At 33.8% G+C, this 19,970-nt stretch overlaps 1 protein-coding gene across 1 annotated transcript; it reads left to right on the plus strand.

The window, feature by feature from the left end:
- Positions 1 to 1,523: 1,523 nt before the first annotated feature.
- Positions 1,524 to 19,409, plus strand: LOC144447245 (UTP--glucose-1-phosphate uridylyltransferase-like). The gene is made up of 15 exons (XM_078137149.1): positions 1,524 to 1,695; positions 2,698 to 2,838; positions 6,558 to 6,667; positions 8,213 to 8,401; positions 9,996 to 10,126; positions 11,169 to 11,231; positions 12,240 to 12,373; positions 13,223 to 13,311; positions 13,675 to 13,743; positions 14,254 to 14,285; positions 14,926 to 15,022; positions 15,511 to 15,589; positions 17,160 to 17,323; positions 17,813 to 17,917; positions 18,595 to 19,409. Exons 2-15 carry the CDS (start codon positions 2,739 to 2,741, stop codon positions 18,700 to 18,702), a joined length of 1,470 nt encoding a protein of 489 aa, XP_077993275.1. The 5' UTR covers positions 1,524 to 1,695; positions 2,698 to 2,738; the 3' UTR covers positions 18,703 to 19,409.
- The last annotated feature ends 561 nt before the right edge of the window (positions 19,410 to 19,970 follow it).

Below are 19,970 nucleotides of genomic sequence, written 5' to 3' on the forward strand. Positions count from 1 at the left end.
ATAGTCTGCATATTGAGTTTGTGTACTTTTACATATACCGTATTTACTCGCATTAGCGCCCTCACATGGGCAAGTGTTTTGTAATTTACATCGGTTACAGCTTATCAAACTATCAAAGAAGTATTGTGACCAAATGAGTAGTTAGTCTTTGAGCTGAAGCAATTTCTCAAGAAAAAATAAAAAGTAAAGAAATAAAATATAAAGATAAAAATGCTGACATACATAGCCTATTGTCTGAATGTTATCGGCAACAAACAATTTTTGCCTAATTATATAGTCAGGCATCATATAAATTCATGATATAAACGTGGCAAATTATATCATAAATTTATGTGACTGACACATCTGACAATGTGTGTTGCCTTAATGAGATAAACATATTATAACAGATGATTAAAAAATACCTCACACAGAGAATTTGGTGGCTTGAACAACTACTTTTATGTAATGAAATAAGATGACCATAGAATACAAGACAATATGATAAAAACCAAAGGTAATGGAATTTGCATGTTTGCATAAATTACACTAAAAAAACCTAATTTTTGCAGCATTACACAGTGCACAAATAGTATATAGAAATACAACACCAAATGATAAATACTAAAGGTAATTTGTATATCTGCGTAAATTACATAACTATACCTGTAGAAATACAAGAATAAATAATGACAAACAATTTAGTAAATTGCACATAAAAAAATGGATTTTTGAAGCATGCATAAGATGCAATGCCGGGCAATTTTGTTCATCATTTCAAGGAATGTGAACCATTAAAGAAAATCTTTGAAGTAATACAATAAAGGAAGATTAAGGAAAATACTTGTTTGCGTGATATTGACTAAAGTTATCGCAAAAATTGAAATAATGAAAACTAACTTCTTTCTTACAATGATAGCAGAGAATTATTTTATAGTCACCGAATACTATATTTAAATTTAGGAGAAAAATGTGTAAAACAAGATGATACCCCCACCCCCACCCCCAATTTCGTTGTCGTTACAAAAAGACAAGGAACAAGTTTTCATAAAGCAATTTAACGAGATTTAGGCAACTTTGATTTTCAGAGAAATTTGTCCCTTGGGTGCACTCTACCTTAAAATCAAATAGCTGTTAATTGTTGTAAGCATTCCCAAAAAAGTGGGTATTAGATCAGGGTCACTTTTCGAGGATTTGGGATTGGCTGAAGTATTTTTGGATCTCAGTAAAAACCAGGCTTTAGAGAATGAGAAACAAACAAAAAAACTAGCATGACCAAGTAAGCAAATAGTAGAGAGGACTACTGCCCAAGCCAATTATGTGAAAGTTTGTGTGTGTGCAGGCTAAAGTGACCTTTTGCAACTGCACAGTTGTTTTTTTTTCAATGTTCAGTGACCTTCGAGTCTGGAGTTATATATCTCTCACACTTTATTGTCCTACAACAAAAGACTTCACAAACTGCCAATGAAAACTTGTGTATTGAGAATGACTAGAGGGTAAAGTAAAAATAAGCCACTGTATAATAGGTAGACAGAGTGTAACTGCAGGTTAGGACAGCGGTACGACTGGCTTGTCAAGATAGCTTGACTGCATTTGCATGTCTGTGTCCTATGATCACCAAAACAATGTGATATATTGTAATCTATACTGTATAAAGAAGGTAAATAACTCTTAGACTGGAGTTGACGTCCCATCAAGGAACCTGACATCTAGTTTGTGAGTATTCATTTCATAATATATTATGCTGCTTCAACATTCTTTAAATCTATTATGATGGTTTGTCTGTTTGATGTTAGCTTTTTATGTGATGTAACTGTCGCCTTATCTTAATACCAAATGACAATCCTGTGCTTGTATGCATGGTTATATACCCTGATAGATATTTCGTAGTAGGAAGTAGTACACCATAGCAGTGAGGCTTAGAGAGGGCAGTCAATAATACCATGACAATTAATTGCTACAAGCTTTATTGCTCCCCATGTAATGAGCACAGCCTATATGTATATCATATTTTGGAATGTTGCATGCTCTTGTTAAATTTCTAGATCTTCTCAAAATCTAACTGCAGTGTCTTTACAGCTAGATCATATTCTGTATGTAGATAGAGTCATCAGTGCAGACCATTACCAAGTATGTTAAATATAACTTGTAATAGTGCTGTGATAGCCATGAAACCCTATATGTTAATTAGGTCTTTGAAAGGACTAATTAGTAGAGCTGTTAATAATATTGTTAGCATTCTGAACTACGTCACTCCTTCAGCTGTTTCTTGCCTTTTTAACATGAGCATTCCATTTGTTCTCAAATTGTCTCACTTCTTGTAGTGTCTAACTGAGATTTGTGTTTTGGAGATGTAAGGATTAGATAGACAACATTCTCTTGTTAAAGGCCCTTTTTTTGGATAGGTCTGCCAGTCAATGGTTTTTCTAAATGTAATCGAACATGGGGTCTTTATGAGCACAGTGCTGTAGGTATGATGTAATGGGTGTGTGATATGTGTGTTTACAACTTTATAAGTAAACAATGGGCTGAGTATTCAGTCAGAGTGCTACTTAGCATGTCTAGGTAGGAATTGTATCATTATTGTTGAAATAATAACAATTGTACCACAGGTTTTCAGTTTTGATGGAAAACGTTATTTTAAGGCTAATACTTTAAAAAAATTCTGCAGATTGGTTTAAAAATATTTTTAACATTTGGTTCTTCCTATTTTTACAGCTAGTATTTGTGGCTCAGTTAAAGCTCTTAACTAAAGAATCATGGAATTTATAGCTCACACTGCAGTAGATGATGTGACCGCTATGAAACTAGAGTTAGACAAACTGAAAAAGACAGCATCAGTGGAAGAGAAAGAGGCAAGTAGAAATCAAACATTGTGTGTGTGTGTGTGTGTGTGTGTGTGTGTGTGTGTGTACACTAGAAAATTTGGCAATTTTTACAGTTTTCAGTTTTCAAAGATTATGTTTTACTAATTGCCAGACTGATACATTATGTTCATATACAAGAAGGCATTTTAGTCACTACTTATTTTCACAAAGTTTTCCAACAAAATAAGCGAAAAAAAGTCTTTAGCGAACAATTCTAGGCTTACATTGATTATAGCTATTGAAATGGATATTGGTTTAATTATATTCACAGTGTATGTTTTTTAATCCTAATCCTGCCACAGCCATTATCTTTTATATGATGCTAATTGACCTGAAGAGAATTAATGAAATAATTGTTTGCAAAATAATCATGATTCCATGGTGATTTTTAAATTTAAAAAATGCAATGTTATCAAGGCTACTTGTGTTAAAACTACCCCATCAACAACAATAGTTTTAGTTTGTGTCTATCTTTAATAACAAGACGAAAGCTTGGTTTCCTCAGTAGTATCAATTGCATAAATTTTAATGATTATATCTGTTGAATATAATAGTGCGGGGGCATATGGCAGATTTTTGGGTTTCGTGTGAAATTCATGTTAATTTTTGCCAACATATATCACTGTGTTCCCCATCATCTGAGCAATTAAAAAATATATGTTGGCAATTTTTATTTCAATATTAAGGGTAATTTTTGTAGCAATTTCATAAATGATGTAAAATCATGGTTTTTCTGTATATTGATGGCAAATTAAAATATGTGAACTGTACGATTGCTTTATATCTGTATATTAAAATGTACTTATGGGCATCCTGTACACGATAAACTTGTAGACTGTTGTATAATTTTGTATTTTAATCACAATATTATAAATTCTGGCTTATTTATTTGCATATCATTTGCATATTATGTATGATGCTTCAGGTTTATTTGATTTCCTGTATTGATTGATGTTGCTGATTGCTATTCTTTCAAAAATGTATGCCAACCATGAATTATTTCAGTTACTATGAATACTCTGGTTGGTTTAGGGAGCCTTCAATATTTACAGGGGGCGGGGGAAATCACACATGGTCTGTTAAGAAAAACATGACCCTCCCCCATTCTCCATTCGTAAAAAGTGACCCTCCCCTTTGTCCCATTTTGTAAAACATGACCCTCCCTATGACAACTGCATATACTGAACATTAATCAATATTCCCATTATATGTATACATACACATGAAATCATTTTGACGCTGTATATTTGTACATATACTACCATTGCAGGAGTTATATAGAAACGCCTGTGATCAGAATGAAAAAAGGTCTACACTATCAAACTGACAAATATTAATGGTACAAAAGCAACACCGGGCGTGCCCCTCTGTTGTAGGTTCATGCACATACATGTACTTGTCTGTGGTTCACGCGACTCTTTTATCGGTTTGTCTGTGCCTGTGAACGTTTGTCATGTTGTAACATAACATTTGAGTGTAAGCTTATATAATGCAACGTAATAGTCTGTCTGGTCCTAAAAATAAACTTTCAGTGTATAGATTATATGTTGAGTTTTGGGCAAAAAATCGCCAACACACATAACAATACAACAAAACATGTACTAGTACATGACATTCAAATCTGCAATGAATACTTACAACAGATGTGATCGTGGAGTTTGTAGTTTAGCTGATTTTGACATCTAAACGACAGAAGTCGCTTGTTATCAAGTGTACATACACACATTAAAAATATTCCTTTTCAGATCTGGCATCTGGTTTTAATATGTATCTACACATGTAGTATTGAATGCTGGACAGGTACATTCTACACAGGATATAGAGTCCAAGTTTAGGTCTACACAAAATTTGAAATTTTACCTCAATATTAGCATACAAGTTACATAAATTGGACCTCCTGCAAATATTAGACAGAAAAGAAACATCACTCGGTAAAACACATTTTAGAAACCTTCAGAATGTTTCACCCCCACTTTTGACCAATTGAGATACATTCTAGAGCAATGAAAAAAGTCAATATGGCAGCTACTTTAGAACGTTTTTGTTATTGTTCTGTATGCAGTTCTCCCTCTATCTTCTGTAGAAATATCATGTTAAAAAGTAAATGAATCGTTGTTAAAGGCATTTCATGAGTTCTCATTAATTTCCCACTTTGCAATGGTGTCAAAATGAGATAGATTTTTGGTCATCAAGTTGGCATGTGACTACTTATTCCCAGCAATAAAGGTTAATATTTGTGTATGAGAATTACCAAAAGATGTAGAAGGGTACATTCCATGTTGTTTATGTTGAGGATTTGAATGTCAGATTTTATTTGAGTAATAAAAAACTTGGAATGATGGCTAACAATGCAATAAAATTTGATTTAAGATACTATTTTCTGGTGGGTTGGTGGTTGGGGTTGGGTGGTACATTAGAATGTGTCTCTGCTGTTACTTTCAACCTTTATTCATGACTGACCAAGAGGAAGTTCGTTGCGTAATCGAATGTAAGAATGCCTGAATAACTAAACTAAATATGTATATATTCATATTGTTCCTTTGAAATATTAGAAAAGATATTCTTCAGATACCGAATTTATCATCTTTATTTTATGCTACATTGTCCTTTATCCTGTTTTATTTTAGAATTTCGATGAAATAACGTAATCAAATGTAACAGCGGAGAACACATCTATTCATGTTGTTCCCTTGAATTGACATGTAACTCCAACCAAATAGCTATACTAGTAGAAACGTAGACAATGCATACGACATAATGCCGTGAGAGACTAGACAGTAGTTTTGAATAAAAATAATTGGGTCTATTCACTCGAATACATAACTTTGTATAGTAACGATTCAATTGATGCTATGCTATTGATCAAAAATATGTTTATATCAGATGTAAACTGAATGACTTCAATAAAGGCAAAACTTTAGATTGCTGTTCCTTCACGCCTTGTCGAAAGAAAAATTCTGCGCTACCAGACATGATATTGCATATCCATTAGTTACTACATCAATAAATAAAACGTAGCTTTGGAATTTATTGTTCATATCCTCTTCTGTAAAAGTTGAGTTTGGTGTATTTTTAACCCGCTGTAACTTTCACTAGAGTCCACCATTTTAGTACTATACGAAAAGTCAAATTTACCCACCTTTACCCCACCTAACTATCATCTCTGTCAAGGGGTAGTACGAGACAAAGTGACACTTTTGACTGTTCACAGCCCCCAGGGGAGAGGTCACCGGGGTGAATTAAGTCAAAGGTGTCACTTCGTCTCATACTCACCACATTTACACACCCTCTGCTAAAGATTTACCCCGGTGGAAAGACATGGTCAAATATGACTTTTCGTATAGTGAATTAACCTCAACTGAATCTCTTCTTTCGTGCCAGTAAAATCAATTTCAACTTAATACATGCATTTCACACGAAAACCCATATGCCCCTGCACTATAATTGGAAGAGGCAAAATGAGTGTTTTCTGTACATGGTAACCTAGTTTTATTGAACTTATGCTACTGGCTGTTGTAGAGCTGGGGTAAAACTAGTCTGTAAGGTACGCCATGACGGGGCGCCCTCAACCATCGGCCAACCCCTAACACGTGTGAGAGGAGGCCGGTGAGGGCGAAACGTCACGACGTATCTTACAGTCTAGGGTAAAACTGATTGACCATGTATCCACAATTTGCATAACTCTGTTACATATGCCCCCTTCATAGGTAGTGGAGAAGAATCTGGATGGCTTTTACAAATTATTTTGTCGGTATAATCAAAAGAAAGGACCATCAGTAGAGTGGGAAAAGGTGTCTGCTTTATCAGATGAGGCTGAAGCCGTAAGTATGATATAGTTTGCTAACAATATTGAAATTAAATATGCAAGTAAAGTTCTCATTCTGACAAAAGTTTGGTGGACTCTAGTCTAGAGGCTATCCGTGGCTTCGATCCTCTTTGATCTCTCTCTCACGTCTAATCAAATAGATCTAATGAAGTGAAAATCTAGCTTGACCACATGCTGACATATCAGTAGTAATCCATCACACATTGACAGGCAGTATCAATCAATCAATCAATCAATCAATCAATCAATCAATCAACTTTATTACCCTTTTTTTGACAAGTTACAAATCACATTAGATAGTATATTATAAATTAGTACTGCAATAAAGGGTAAAGGGAAACGGAAAATAGCAAATACTAGTCGAGTCCATTCTTGTAGTCACCATACATTGTAGTTGTAATTACATTAAGGTATTTGGAGGGCACTGTATCAAGAAGATGTCCTGATATGATAATAAATAAATAAATAACTTATACATTGAAATAAGTAAATAAATTATACAATATATACATACAAGAGTAAACAAAATATACAATATTACAATATAATTGGGTAATTCAATCAAGAACAACACACCTTGATATGCAACTTATGTTTATATCGTAACAGGACCTTGAAGTTTGAATGTAAGTTATGTGTAGATATGATAACATCATTGGGCTCAATTGGATTAAATACAGCTGTTGGCGCTAATTTGAAATTTAGCACAGAATGTTGTTTTACATACATACATACATACATACATACATACATACATCCATTTGACTTATAGACATAAAAGAGAGAGAGAGAGAGAGAGAGAGAGAGAGAGAGAGAGAGAGAGAGAGAGAGAGAGAGAGAGAGAGAGAGAGAGAGGATCGAAGCAACAGATAACATCTAGACTAATATAAGTGTACTCTGACAAACTTGTCAACATACCATTATCATGGTGATAAGTACTCTGGAACCTTATTACCATGATAATAATTCATGGTTGTTTTGCCTGGTATCTTGAATTGTATTCAAAAATATACATCTCTCTTGCCAAGCAACTTGATCTTACTCAAAGCAATGTACATGTAATCAGTCATAGTACCCCTGGCACGTAACTATAGTGGAACAATACTTCATGCTTCCTAAACTGTTTAGATAGCATACACTTCAAGGTTACAACTAAGCAAACATGATTAAATCCTTCACATTACAATTACTGACCTACCAGGTCCCCATGAGTTCTCTGTTAACGCATCAATCTCGTGTTAGGAGTCCTCTACAGAGTACTGTTTTTATACATTTTTCATTACACACAAAATCAATGCACATTTCATTATATATGTACTAGTATATATATGACAATAAAACACAAATCATATCATATGATATCGCTATACAGGTTAGCTGAAGCTATTACCATTCTGTACTGTTTACTAGATACATGTAGCATACATTGCAAACATGGTTGAATCCTTCACATTACAATCTCTTACCTACCAGGTCCCCATTATACAGCTCAGTTCAGGCTGTTACCATTCTATATAAATCAATTCTTGTCTCTTCACAGATCATTCCCTATACTAGGCTGCAGAATCAAACCTTTGAAATGAAAACAGCAAAGAAAATGTTGGATAAACTGGTAGTTATTAAACTTAATGGTGGACTAGGGACAAGCATGGGCTGCAAAGGGCCCAAGAGTATCATCAGTGTACGCAATGATCTCACTTTTCTTGACCTCACAGTTGAGCAGATTGAAGTAAGTTTTAACAGTTTTACTAATATGTGTAAAACATTTATCACTTCTACCAACTTCACGTCTACTAACTTCAACTGGTAGACGTGAGGGTAATTAGACTAGAATTAGATTTTGTACTGAGGTATGTAAAAGAAAAAAGGTAGAAGATGAGTATCATTTCATGTGTGAATGCACAGTGGACAATGATTTGAAGTCGAAATAATATTCCGGAGGTTTTTGCACTGCATCCTAATCTTTGTTATTTTAATTAAATGGTCTAATGCGCTCCATTGGATGACGTTGTCATTAGAAACTTGTCAATGTATATTTTTAAGGCTTTTCCCAGACATAAAGAGACTTTGTCTAATAACTATATTATATAAATAACACAGTATCAAGCAAGATATACAGGAGCCTTTACACAAAGTTCAAAAATTCCATTTCACGTGATATGGGTGAATTTGGTCAATTCATATCTATTCTGATGCATATAGGATGCATAGCTTTTCTGCCAGGCAAAGGTCACACCGCTTTGATACATGTTATTAGGAAACCTTTTCCCTTTAAGTTCCAGACATATTTTGATAGCTCAGTACAGCTGTGGTATCTCTTATCGGTGATGGATTGTTTGTGGTTTGCATAACAGGTTTTGAAAGTGTTATCCGTATATTGCTTTCTACTGTCGAAAGTGGGATGAAAGTGTGTTCAACTCTGCAGCCCCTGTCTATACAGAAGCATCAAAACATTGCATTCTTTCCAATTTATCATTCCAAAGTACCTATTTTACTGTCCTTTTTGTTGTGATAGACGTATAGCATCTTTCCTGAAAACACAAAAATAAAAGTGCAAACATTGAACTTTCAAATTAAATTGTGACAGCTAAGTTATGGCCCAGAATTCTCCATAGAACTGTGGCTGTTAACATTAACAGCTTTTATTATGAGCGTGACCTCTTAAAACAATATATAAAATGATGTAAAAGCAAAGATGTAAAAATATATTTACAGCAGACACAACACATTTATCGTGGCAATATCAATTTGAAACTACAATGAAAAGTCTTTTATAGAATTTACTATATCTATAATATTTACTTTTTACTATAATTTTTTATTTGTGTCAAAGTTCATGACAGTACCAGGAATACAACCTGTGAAAAAACACTGGTGTGTTTGCTTAAATCGTTCTAAGCAGGAATGAGATAAGCTTCATGTATGGCAAAGACATACAATATAATTAGTGTCAGTAACTTATCAAAGCATAAACACCACAAACACCACAGGAGCAATTAAGGCTCCCATACCTCTGTTTATGATCGTGATAGAATGCTACATGTTATAACAATCGAGTATGACTATTATTGTATTTGATAACTTCCACAGATACAAACAAACTGATAAAAGCATTGCGTGAACCAACATCTGAGGCACTTGCTGTTGTTTTTGTATCAGTTGAAGTCTTCCCTTAGCGCTCTTCATTCAAGCAAACGCTCTGGTGTTCTTGCACAAGTATGCATGAATAACACCAATGACTTCTGCTTCGTCTGCAGCACTTAAATCAGAATTTACTGCAACATACCACTGGTACTTATAAATTCATTCTGTTTTGTCCACAGCATTTAAATCAGAAATATAGCTGTGACGTACCATTAGTCCTCATGAATTCATTTAACACAGACGAAGACACTAAAAATATCATTCCAAAATACAGTTCAAGAGTCCAGATATTTACTTTCAATCAAAGCTGGTAAGTAATTAATTTATCGAAAACTTAGAATTTAAAAAAAGGAAGTGCCCATGAAATATAAACTTCTTGCAGATCAATGGTATATGTGGTAATCACTGTTCTGCATTGTATTTGTCCAAGTATGATTCTTGTGTGGAATTGTGTGATAGTAAGATAACTCATAATATTTCTGGATAAAACTAATTTATCAGAAATGTGTTTGCAAAGCTGCTGGCCTGGAAAGTATCTCTTACAACTATGTACTTGGCAATGAATGATTGATGTTGCTATGTCAACAGAAATTTGCTTGAAGGACAAGTAGAACTGTATATGTTAGGGTGTCCTTTTATACTTTTATGTTTCTAACCAACCCTATTTTTCTTTGATTCCATAATTTATTTATTTTACAAATTGATGCCCTCTATGCCGAGATCAGTAAATGTTAGGATAGTAGTGATGGTAAAATTGTGACACAGTAAAACATATCTGGGTGAAAATGATCATTTGGGACCATTAGTGAAATAAATGGTTTATTTTTTCATTGGCTGTACTGTTATTTCTAAGTCATTAATCATGACTTGTACTAAAACACACATATTGTTCCTACTTTTTAACCAACCATTGCTGACACATCATTTTAAAGGTGTTATGATGAGAAACTATAAAAATGAAAAGCGCCCCCCCCCCCCCCCCCCCCCCCATACACACAACAAAGAGACTTACAAACTGTACTGGGTTTAAGTGCGTGAACCTTTGTCAGTTGGGATTATTATAATATTAGAATGTAAATTATTAATCTGGAATTCCAAACTGTGTTGGATGCAAAAATATTTCACCACTAGTACTGTCAATATCAATGATACTGATCATTATATAACATAATAACAATACCAAACATTATTTTGAACTTGAATTTGGTTCTCTTTTAGCGACCAAAAACTTTAGATAAGATACTTAACATATAGAAATGTTAATGATTTATAAAAAAAATATATATTTAAAATTGTTGATAAGACTGTCACCGTGAATTCAAGTTCAACAATATTCTTTTACTTGCTTTCAGGTACCCTGAGATAAATAAAGAGACCCTTCTTCCCATTACAAAAGACGTCAATGATGACAAATCGTGAGTATAAACATCAGTAACTAGCCTATTTTTACCAAAGATAGAGTCAGCCATGCAAGTAAACGTTTTCATTGATTTTTGTTCAAACGTTTAATTTGTCGGCATGTACAAGCATATTCTAATGATAATGAGAATAATTGTTACATTATTATAACGGTATTGTGGAATTGTTTCATGTAAAGAAAATCACATGAATGCACAGTTATACTTGTGTTTTATTAATGGCTGTATTTTGATAAGGATAATGTAATAATGACAGCCCCAGCCATACTGGGTAACATGGTAGAAAGGGCTTTTGCAGTAATGTTTTGCATGGTTTCTAACTGCACTCATTACACTTGTGAAAATATGACACACTGGTACTAATTAACACATGATATATTTCTTCTAATAATTATATAATTCATTTGCCACTATATGTATTTACATCAAATACAGTCATTGAAACTGACTTTCCGTGGTTGCTCCTGGAATGTAACAGATATAAAGATGGACATTTTAAGACTGAAAAGAATAAACAGCTGAATAAAACATTCATATAGGGGAATGCTGAATATTTATTCTCCTAAGTGTTTATTCCCTTCAGTGCAAAACATATCTCATGAATATTCATTGTTCAACCATGAATAAATTTCTTCCAATGTTGCCCATGGTAAAGATACCCAATTAAGGTACAAGGTCAACTTAATGTTTCTCTGAAAATCAAAAGTAATTGTAGGTGATGTAAAATCACGACATGACTCTCTAGAACCCATAGTTTATGAAAATGACACTCAGAGTCTAAAAAATATAAATATTAATGATTCTTTGACTGATTTGAAATGCGAACAGCAGCTCTGGATAAAAATCTAATCATTCTAATTGCTTCAACATCACTAAAGATTCACAACATTGATGGGTAAATGCTTGTGACATTCCAAATCAAAAATGGCATCAGTATAATTTCAAAGATATATGTTCATGATATGATTTGAAGAAAGTAATTTGTTTCATTATTTTGGTTTTCAGATGGTATCCCCCTGGCCATGGTGACATCTATGAATCGTTTTATAAATCTGAATGCTTTGAGAAGTTTCGTCAGCAAGGCAAAGAATATGTGTTCATCTCTAATGTAGATAACCTTGGTGCTACGGTTGATCTCAGTATCCTTACAATGTATAATTCATAGCCTATATATGATTCAATCACTTTATATTACAAATTCACCCCACCTCTATCCTAATTCCCTAAATGAAATCAAATGGGATATTTAGATATTATACCCCAATATTTTTCTTCCTTCAATCAAGGAAAATACAAGTGACCTAAGGGGCCCTTGTCACTACAAGTCACTAGATGAGTAGTGACAACCATTAGGTCATGAGTATTTTCGGGCTGAATGAAGGTAAATAATGGGAATAATATACCATCAGCAGTAATATGAAACAAAAAATCGGTGAAAGTAGTGGCAATTTTGAGCATTTTGACTCATATTTCAAACACAGCAGAACCAATGATGTAGACATGCTTTGTAGTGACATAGATGCGTGTTGTCGTGACGACGTCAACCAGAGTATATATTCCATATTTTCTGTTGAACCTGGCTCGTGCATGGTATAAGACGTAATATATATCTTTATCTCTCTAGCTATCCATACATGGCATCCCCCCTCCCCCCCCCCTCTCTCTCTCTCTCTCTCTCTCTCTCTCTCTCTCTCTCTCTCTCTCTCTCTCTCTCTCTCTCTCTCTCTCTCTCTCTCTCTCTCTCTTTCTCTCTCATCTCTCTCTATCTATCATATCTATCCTACCTACCTATCTATCTCTCCATCTATCTCTCACGATATGTACAATCCTATTGTCTATCATCTGTATGTATCAGTAGCTACATGTTGTTACATTTGTATATGTATTTACTATACCATGCTTTCTATAGCTGGATGTATTAGTTTATAATAAAACATTATTATTGATATGCAACAAGTGTTAATATTTTCTTTAACTGCCGTGTTCAGATATTTTGAGTTTCCTAGTAAATTCAGATGGTGTGACTAATCGTGAGTTTGTGATGGAAGTCACTAATAAAACCAGAGCTGATGTCAAGGTAATTCTCAAGTGACAGATATGACAAATCTAATGTGAATATGAATACAACGGCTGACATCAGACTGTGAACGAACGGAATCTGTTACAAACAGAGAAAGTAAACAACTGAATTGGATTAATAACACTAGTTGGCACAGCATGTAGGAAGTACACAGACTTGTATTACATTCAATCATTTGATATGAACAGTTTTACGGCTACTTTATATAGAAGTTCACCTTCACAAACAAATTTCCAGTTCCCCAGGCGTTTCATGTAAGTGGTGCAATTGTACATTTTTAATAAATTATTGAGTTATATTGTCTAAAAGGTTAAGCTGTTGGTCTGCTTTTTATTATAATTCATTTTTTTTTCTAATCAGGGTGGTACACTGATACAATATGAAGACAAACTGAGACTGCTAGAGTTTGCACAAGTTCCTGATGAGTATGTAAGTATGGAGTTTGGACTGTGTATTAAGTTTTTTTTCAGCCATTTGGTTTTAAATATCACAGATTTCAGCAATAACCTATAATTTTCAATTTATGGTGATGCTTTCTGTAGAGCATTTAGGGTGTGCTTTTAGTTCCCTAATGGATGTAGCCCAAGGGGAGCTAACTATTTGTGTCCCATGCATGTGTGTGTCTGTAGCTGTCTGTCTGTCTGTCTGTCTGTCTGTCTGTCTGTGTATGTGTCCAATCACGTACATCACTTTATTTTCATGGTCTTCTCAATAATGACACTTGGCAACCATATTTCCAAAAAAATATAAAAAAGCTGAAACATTGGGGAGTAGGTCTTTGCAGAAGACTTGATTTTCTTGATCTAGTCATAGAGGATGATTTTTTTTTATATGTCACATTTTAGAAATATGGGATCAGTCAGGTCATGAGAAATACGAAAATAAATATAAGTTCATGATATATGAAATAAGAATAATTTCATTTTTCTTCTTTCAAAGGTTGAAGATTTCACATCTGTGTCCATGTTTAAGTAAGTTATATGGACTATATTATACATTTCAATTCCTCTGTATAGATAGCAATTTTTTTCCATTCTATAATAATCACGCAATTAACAAAATTTTATCCTTAGAAAACATCAACTATACATGTAGTTACCTAAACAATTAATCCTTGTCACAACCTTGCTATATGTAGAATTGTGAGTCTAACAATATTTAATCAATGAAAATCTAAATTGATAAATTCGTTGAATGGTCATCCCCGAGCAATGCCCTAATGGCCTACTGTTAAAGCAGGAGGAAACCTGAGTAACCAGGGAAAAATGTTTAATCAAACCCATCCAACACTGAGAGGGTTCAAGCTCAGGCTGCAGTGGCAAGAGGTGTGCAGACAAGCTAACCACTCAGCCACTGACAATCCTACACAGACATTAGTGATACCAACAAACACCCTACATGATATAATAGCAGATGCATCTTGTAATGATTCAAAGGAAATCACACCTGGTGTCACATACCAATGTCTGTGCAGATTTGCGTATCTCACTCATATATTTCCATGTTTAGAGTATCAGACAAATATGTCATATATGTGACAATGGAAAATATTGGAAAATAAAAACCATGATGCAAGGTTTATTAATATATTTCTATATTACTCCGTAACAGAGTTTTCAACACAAACAATCTATGGATTAACCTGAATGCTATCAAAAGAAACGTTGAAGAAGGCAAGCTCGATATGGAGATTATCGTTGACCACAAGGTGAGATTTGGAAAGTGTAAAGTGTCCCATTGCCTTCCTTCACATATGAGACAATTACACCCATGACGCTTTCTGATTTGAGCTGTTGGACATATACTATAGTAAACCTAGACATTTTGGCTACTAGAAAATTATGCGATTTTAGAGTCTTCAGCTAGTTCTCAAAGACATATTTTTACTAATTACCAGACTGGTACATTATGTTCATGTATAAGTAGACATTTTTAGTCACTACTTATTTTCTTGTCTTTGTTTTCCAATGCAATAAGCAAAAATAAATCTGCAGTGACAATTTCCAGGTTTAGAGTATCAGACAAATCTCTCACCTGTGTACAGGTTTTCAAAGCTTTATTGTAGAAGAAGAAATTAGACATTTTTATAAATTTGTCAAACTTTCTTGAAAGACATGCAGAATATTTGCAAGGAAACTAAGAAAATATTTTGTGAAAACCTTTTGTGAAATGAATTTTTGTACACTTTCTTTACAGACTTTGGAAAATGGAATAAATGTGATCCAACTTGAGACAGCTTGTGGTTCTGCTATTAAAAACTTTGAAGGTGCTGTAGGTAAGTAGTTTTGATATATCTGAGGTCATTAATTGTTACAACATCAAAGTCAAATGTTTGACCTGCAAGCTGGGTATCTAAAACATCTTCCACTGAAATGGAAGCATATCAAATTCAGGTGACAAAACATGATTTAATAAGTGGCTAAACTTGTAAAATTGAGCGTACTCTCCACTGGACTTGTTGATTGTATAAAAGACTGACAGCTGTCTCTTTGGTATTCTAATTACTTTAGAATAAATAACTTTAGTCACTAATCTTGGATTTTACTCCATGCAATGTTGATTTGGAGATTTCAAAGCTTTTTTTTTTGGAGAGTTTATATCTTTTCAAACACTTGGTGAACAATACAAGTTCTTGTTCAGTTGTAACCTTTGACTTTAACATGCATGTATTAATATTCCAAAAAAAATCAGTTCTTTATTCCATACCTTTCGTTTGTCTGTCTTTAGCATACAAGTATTAGTGTTCCAAGAAGCTAATTCTTTTCTCAGTACCTTCGACAGATATATCTATTACTATTCCAAGAACATGTTTCTTTACCTTTGACTTTAATATGTAGGTGTTAATGTTCCAAGAAACCAATTCTTACTCAGTACCTTTGACTTTAATATACCGGTGTTAATATTCCAAGAAACCAATTCTTACTCAGTTCCTTTGACTTTGATATACCGGTGTTAATATTCCAAGAAACCAATTCTTACTCAGTACCTTTAACTTTAATATGTAGGTGTTAATATTCCAAGAAACCAATTCTTACTCAGTACCTTTAACTTTAATATGTAGGTGTTAATGTTCCAAGAAACCAATTCTTACTCAGTTCCTTTGACTTTGATATACCGATGTTAATGTTCCAAGAAACCAATTCTTACTCAGTTCCTTTGACTTTAATATACCGGTGTTAATATTCCAAGAAACCAATTCTTACTCAGTACCTTTGACTTTAATATACAGGTGTTTATATTCCAAGAAACCAATTCTTATTCAGTACCTTTAACTTTAATATACCGGTGTTAATATTCCAAGAAACCAATTCTTACTCAGTACCTTCAACTTTAATATACCGGTGTTAATATTCCAAGAAACCAATTCTTACTCAGTACCTTTGACTTTAATATACAGGTGTTAATGTTCCAAGAAACCAATTCTTACTCAGTTCCTTTGACTTTGATATACCGGTGTTAATATTCCAAGAAACCAATTCTTACTCAGTACCTTTGACTTTAATATACCGGTGTTAATATTCCAAGAAACCAATTCTTACTCAGTACCTTTGACTTTAACATACAGGTGTTAATGTTCCAAGAAACCAATTCTTACTCAGTTCCTTTGACTTTGATATACCGGTGTTAATATTCCAAGAAACCAATTCTTACTCAGTACCTTTGACTTTAATATGTAGGTGTTAATGTTCCAAGAAACCAATTCTTACTCAGTTCCTTTGACTTTGATATACCGGTGTTAATATTCCAAGAAACCAATTCTTACTCAGTACCTTTGACTTTAATATGTAGGTGTTAATGTTCAAAGAAACCAATTCTTACTCAGTACCTTTGACTTTAATATACAGGTGTTAATGTTCCAAGAAGTCGTTTTTTACCAGTGAAGAAGACATCTGACTTGTTACTTGTCATGTCAAACTTGTATTGCATGGTGGCTGGCTCACTTACTATGAACCCTCTTAAACAGTTTCCTGAAACCCCATTGATTAAACTTGGTACTCATTTTGATAAGGTAAATGGGATATAAAATTGATATATTTTAGCCCACAACATTGTTATCATAGTAACCAAGTAATAAATGAATATTTAATTTGCAATGTGAACATATGCTCTGGATGAAAGTTTTATGTTGATATGATTCTAGTTTTGAAACAGCAAATTGAACACTTTTAATGGTTTCCCCAGGCATTGACTATGGGGAACATTTTTGCCTCTGGTTTCCATGGCAACTAGATTGTGTAGTGAAATTTGTTTCTGAACATTGACTTGTATACCTGACCATATACATTTACAACAATATATCCAATGGACACACTGTCATTTCACCAGTCATTCATTCAATCATTCATTCATTCATTCATTCATTCATTCAATCAATCAATCACTGTAGGGTAACTATATAATAATTTGATATCATACAATTGTTAATTAATCATATAATTGTGGTACGATTATTATATTTTTAACAAAACCAAAAATATTGTTTTGACATATATAACAGGTTCAGGTGTTTCTGAGGAGATTTACCAGTATCCCAAACATGTTAGAATTGGATCATCTCACTGTGTCAGGGGATGTGACATTTGGTAAAGATGTCATTCTTAAAGTAAGTGTATTACATGTTAATCACAATAATACTTGTAATAAGTGACTGTGTTTCGTATCATCTCTGCATGGATGCTTATTTGCCCTGCATTGATAGCTGTATTATAATGTATACTATTATCTGTATTACATTGGTCTTACAACCCTCAGTAATATGGACTACAGGATTACAGGGTGGGGGGGGGGGGGGCGACACACCAGAATATACCGTATATCAACAGATGTTTTGATCAGCAGGTTATGTTTGACAGTGACTGAGTGTTCCCGCTAAGGCTTATTTGCATGCTACTTGCACAAGGTTTCCATCTTGCTGTTGCAGTCAAATTTCATGCTTGCGCAACCATATATCCAAGCATCAAGAATGAAACAGGAAATTATACAAATAAAGTATAATTAATGATTAGATAGAGTTTTATTTCTCTCTATTCAGTATGCAAGAGCTGGTAAAAAGTGGTAGCTTCATATTTGAAATAAACATATGATTTTGCTTTCGGCTTTCGGCAAGGAGATACCCCCTTCCAGACCATCCCCCAGTGGCTACGCAAGCACAGCTGCCATGTCACCGTTTCCATTTTTTCCTTTGCCTGAAGTTGCTCAGACTCAAAAAACTTAGAGTGACTGACTGATAAAAGAATAGTGAAAGAAAGCTATGAAATACACTTGTCTTCTTAATTTCAGGGAACGGTAATCATCATAGCAAATCATGGAGATAGGATTGATATACCACACCATGCTATTCTTGAAAACAGAATTGTTTCTGGCAACCTTAGAATCCTTGATCACTAGTCATGATGGACTAAAAAGAATTGTTTCTGGCAACCTTAGAATCTTTGATCACTAGTCACAATGAACTGTCGGTTTCTGGCTTTGCCTTTCTGAAAGACTGTTAACATCATCAGTAGAACATTCTGACAAACCTCTTAGAGGAGTGTCTTTGGACGGTGCCGTTGAAGAGATTGTGGTTTCAAATATGATAATGCAGTGGAAACTCTGAGGCCAATGCTAATATTTGAAAACAGTGGCAGTAACAGAGAGAATGTCAGCAAAACCAGGTCTGGTAGAAATCCAGAGACATACTGAGCAGGCAGGCACCTATGATAACAATGCTGTCAGAGGTATTTTAGAGAAATTGAATACCATGGATACAAATATTTGATGCTTCTGTACAGTTTGACAACAGCACAGCACTTTCTAACATCCTTCCATTTTAAAATGACGTGTTGTCTAATTTTAAGATGACAGCATTTAATACCATTATTTACTGCAGCTACATCTTTTCATAAGATTTTATTTTGTGATAACAGGATTATTTCTCATTTTTGTGTGATTGTTTATTGAACTATGGGACTATAATGAGCATATGAATATACAGAATACCTTCATTTTCGAATTGCCAAGTCTTGGAAAATTATGATAATAATTGTATTGGTAGTTCTTGCTTCCTTGTTTGTGATCAGTACAATAGCAGATACGACCTTATTGCATTGACACGATGATTTGAAGGTTGGATTTTTATAGATCATTTTCAAAGCAAGATATTCATTATCCAAGTTTTCAAGTACAGATTGTTTTTTTATGTGATGTCAATTATTACGCAAGTGTTTGTTAATTTGTTTACATACAATTAAGTTAGGATTTGGAAAAGGCCTTTTGCAGCTGTTTACAAATATTATTTTTTCATTGTTTATTTTCTACTTTTTTTTAAAAACTTGTAAACATGTTTTTTTCCCTACAAGGTGTCATGTAATAAAGTAATGATTTGAATAAGACTACAGGGGTCACTGACATCCTCATAGGGTTGCCACTTGGGGACACACAGTAGAAGTAACTCATTAAGGTAGCCAAAGAAAGGCTTGTCCAGACAAGAACAGTTAAATTTATTTAGAAAGAAAAAAACACACCTTTTCAAATCGTTACTTTAATGCATGACATGTTGTAGAGAAGAATACTTTTGAAAAATAAAAAAAAAGTCAAACAGTAAACAATAAAGAATAAAAGAAATATTTGTAAACAAATACAAAGGCCTTTTCCGAATCCCCGTTCATGATGCGATG

This window comes from Glandiceps talaboti, chromosome 16 (assembly GCF_964340395.1).
Source record: "Glandiceps talaboti chromosome 16, keGlaTala1.1, whole genome shotgun sequence".
Lineage (NCBI taxonomy): Eukaryota > Metazoa > Hemichordata > Enteropneusta > Spengelidae > Glandiceps > Glandiceps talaboti.

Bases quoted from the DNA above. Each gene is read 5' to 3' on its own strand.
- LOC144447245 (XM_078137149.1), top strand. From the start codon at position 2,739: ATGGAATTTATAGCTCACACTGCAGTAGATGATGTGACCGCTATGAAA. The intron at 10,127-11,168 runs GTAAGTAATTAA...ACTTGCTTTCAG, and splicing joins TTTACTTTCAATCAAAGCTG to GTACCCTGAGATAAATAAAG. The intron at 17,324-17,812 runs GTAAATGGGATA...CATATATAACAG, and splicing joins TTGGTACTCATTTTGATAAG to GTTCAGGTGTTTCTGAGGAG.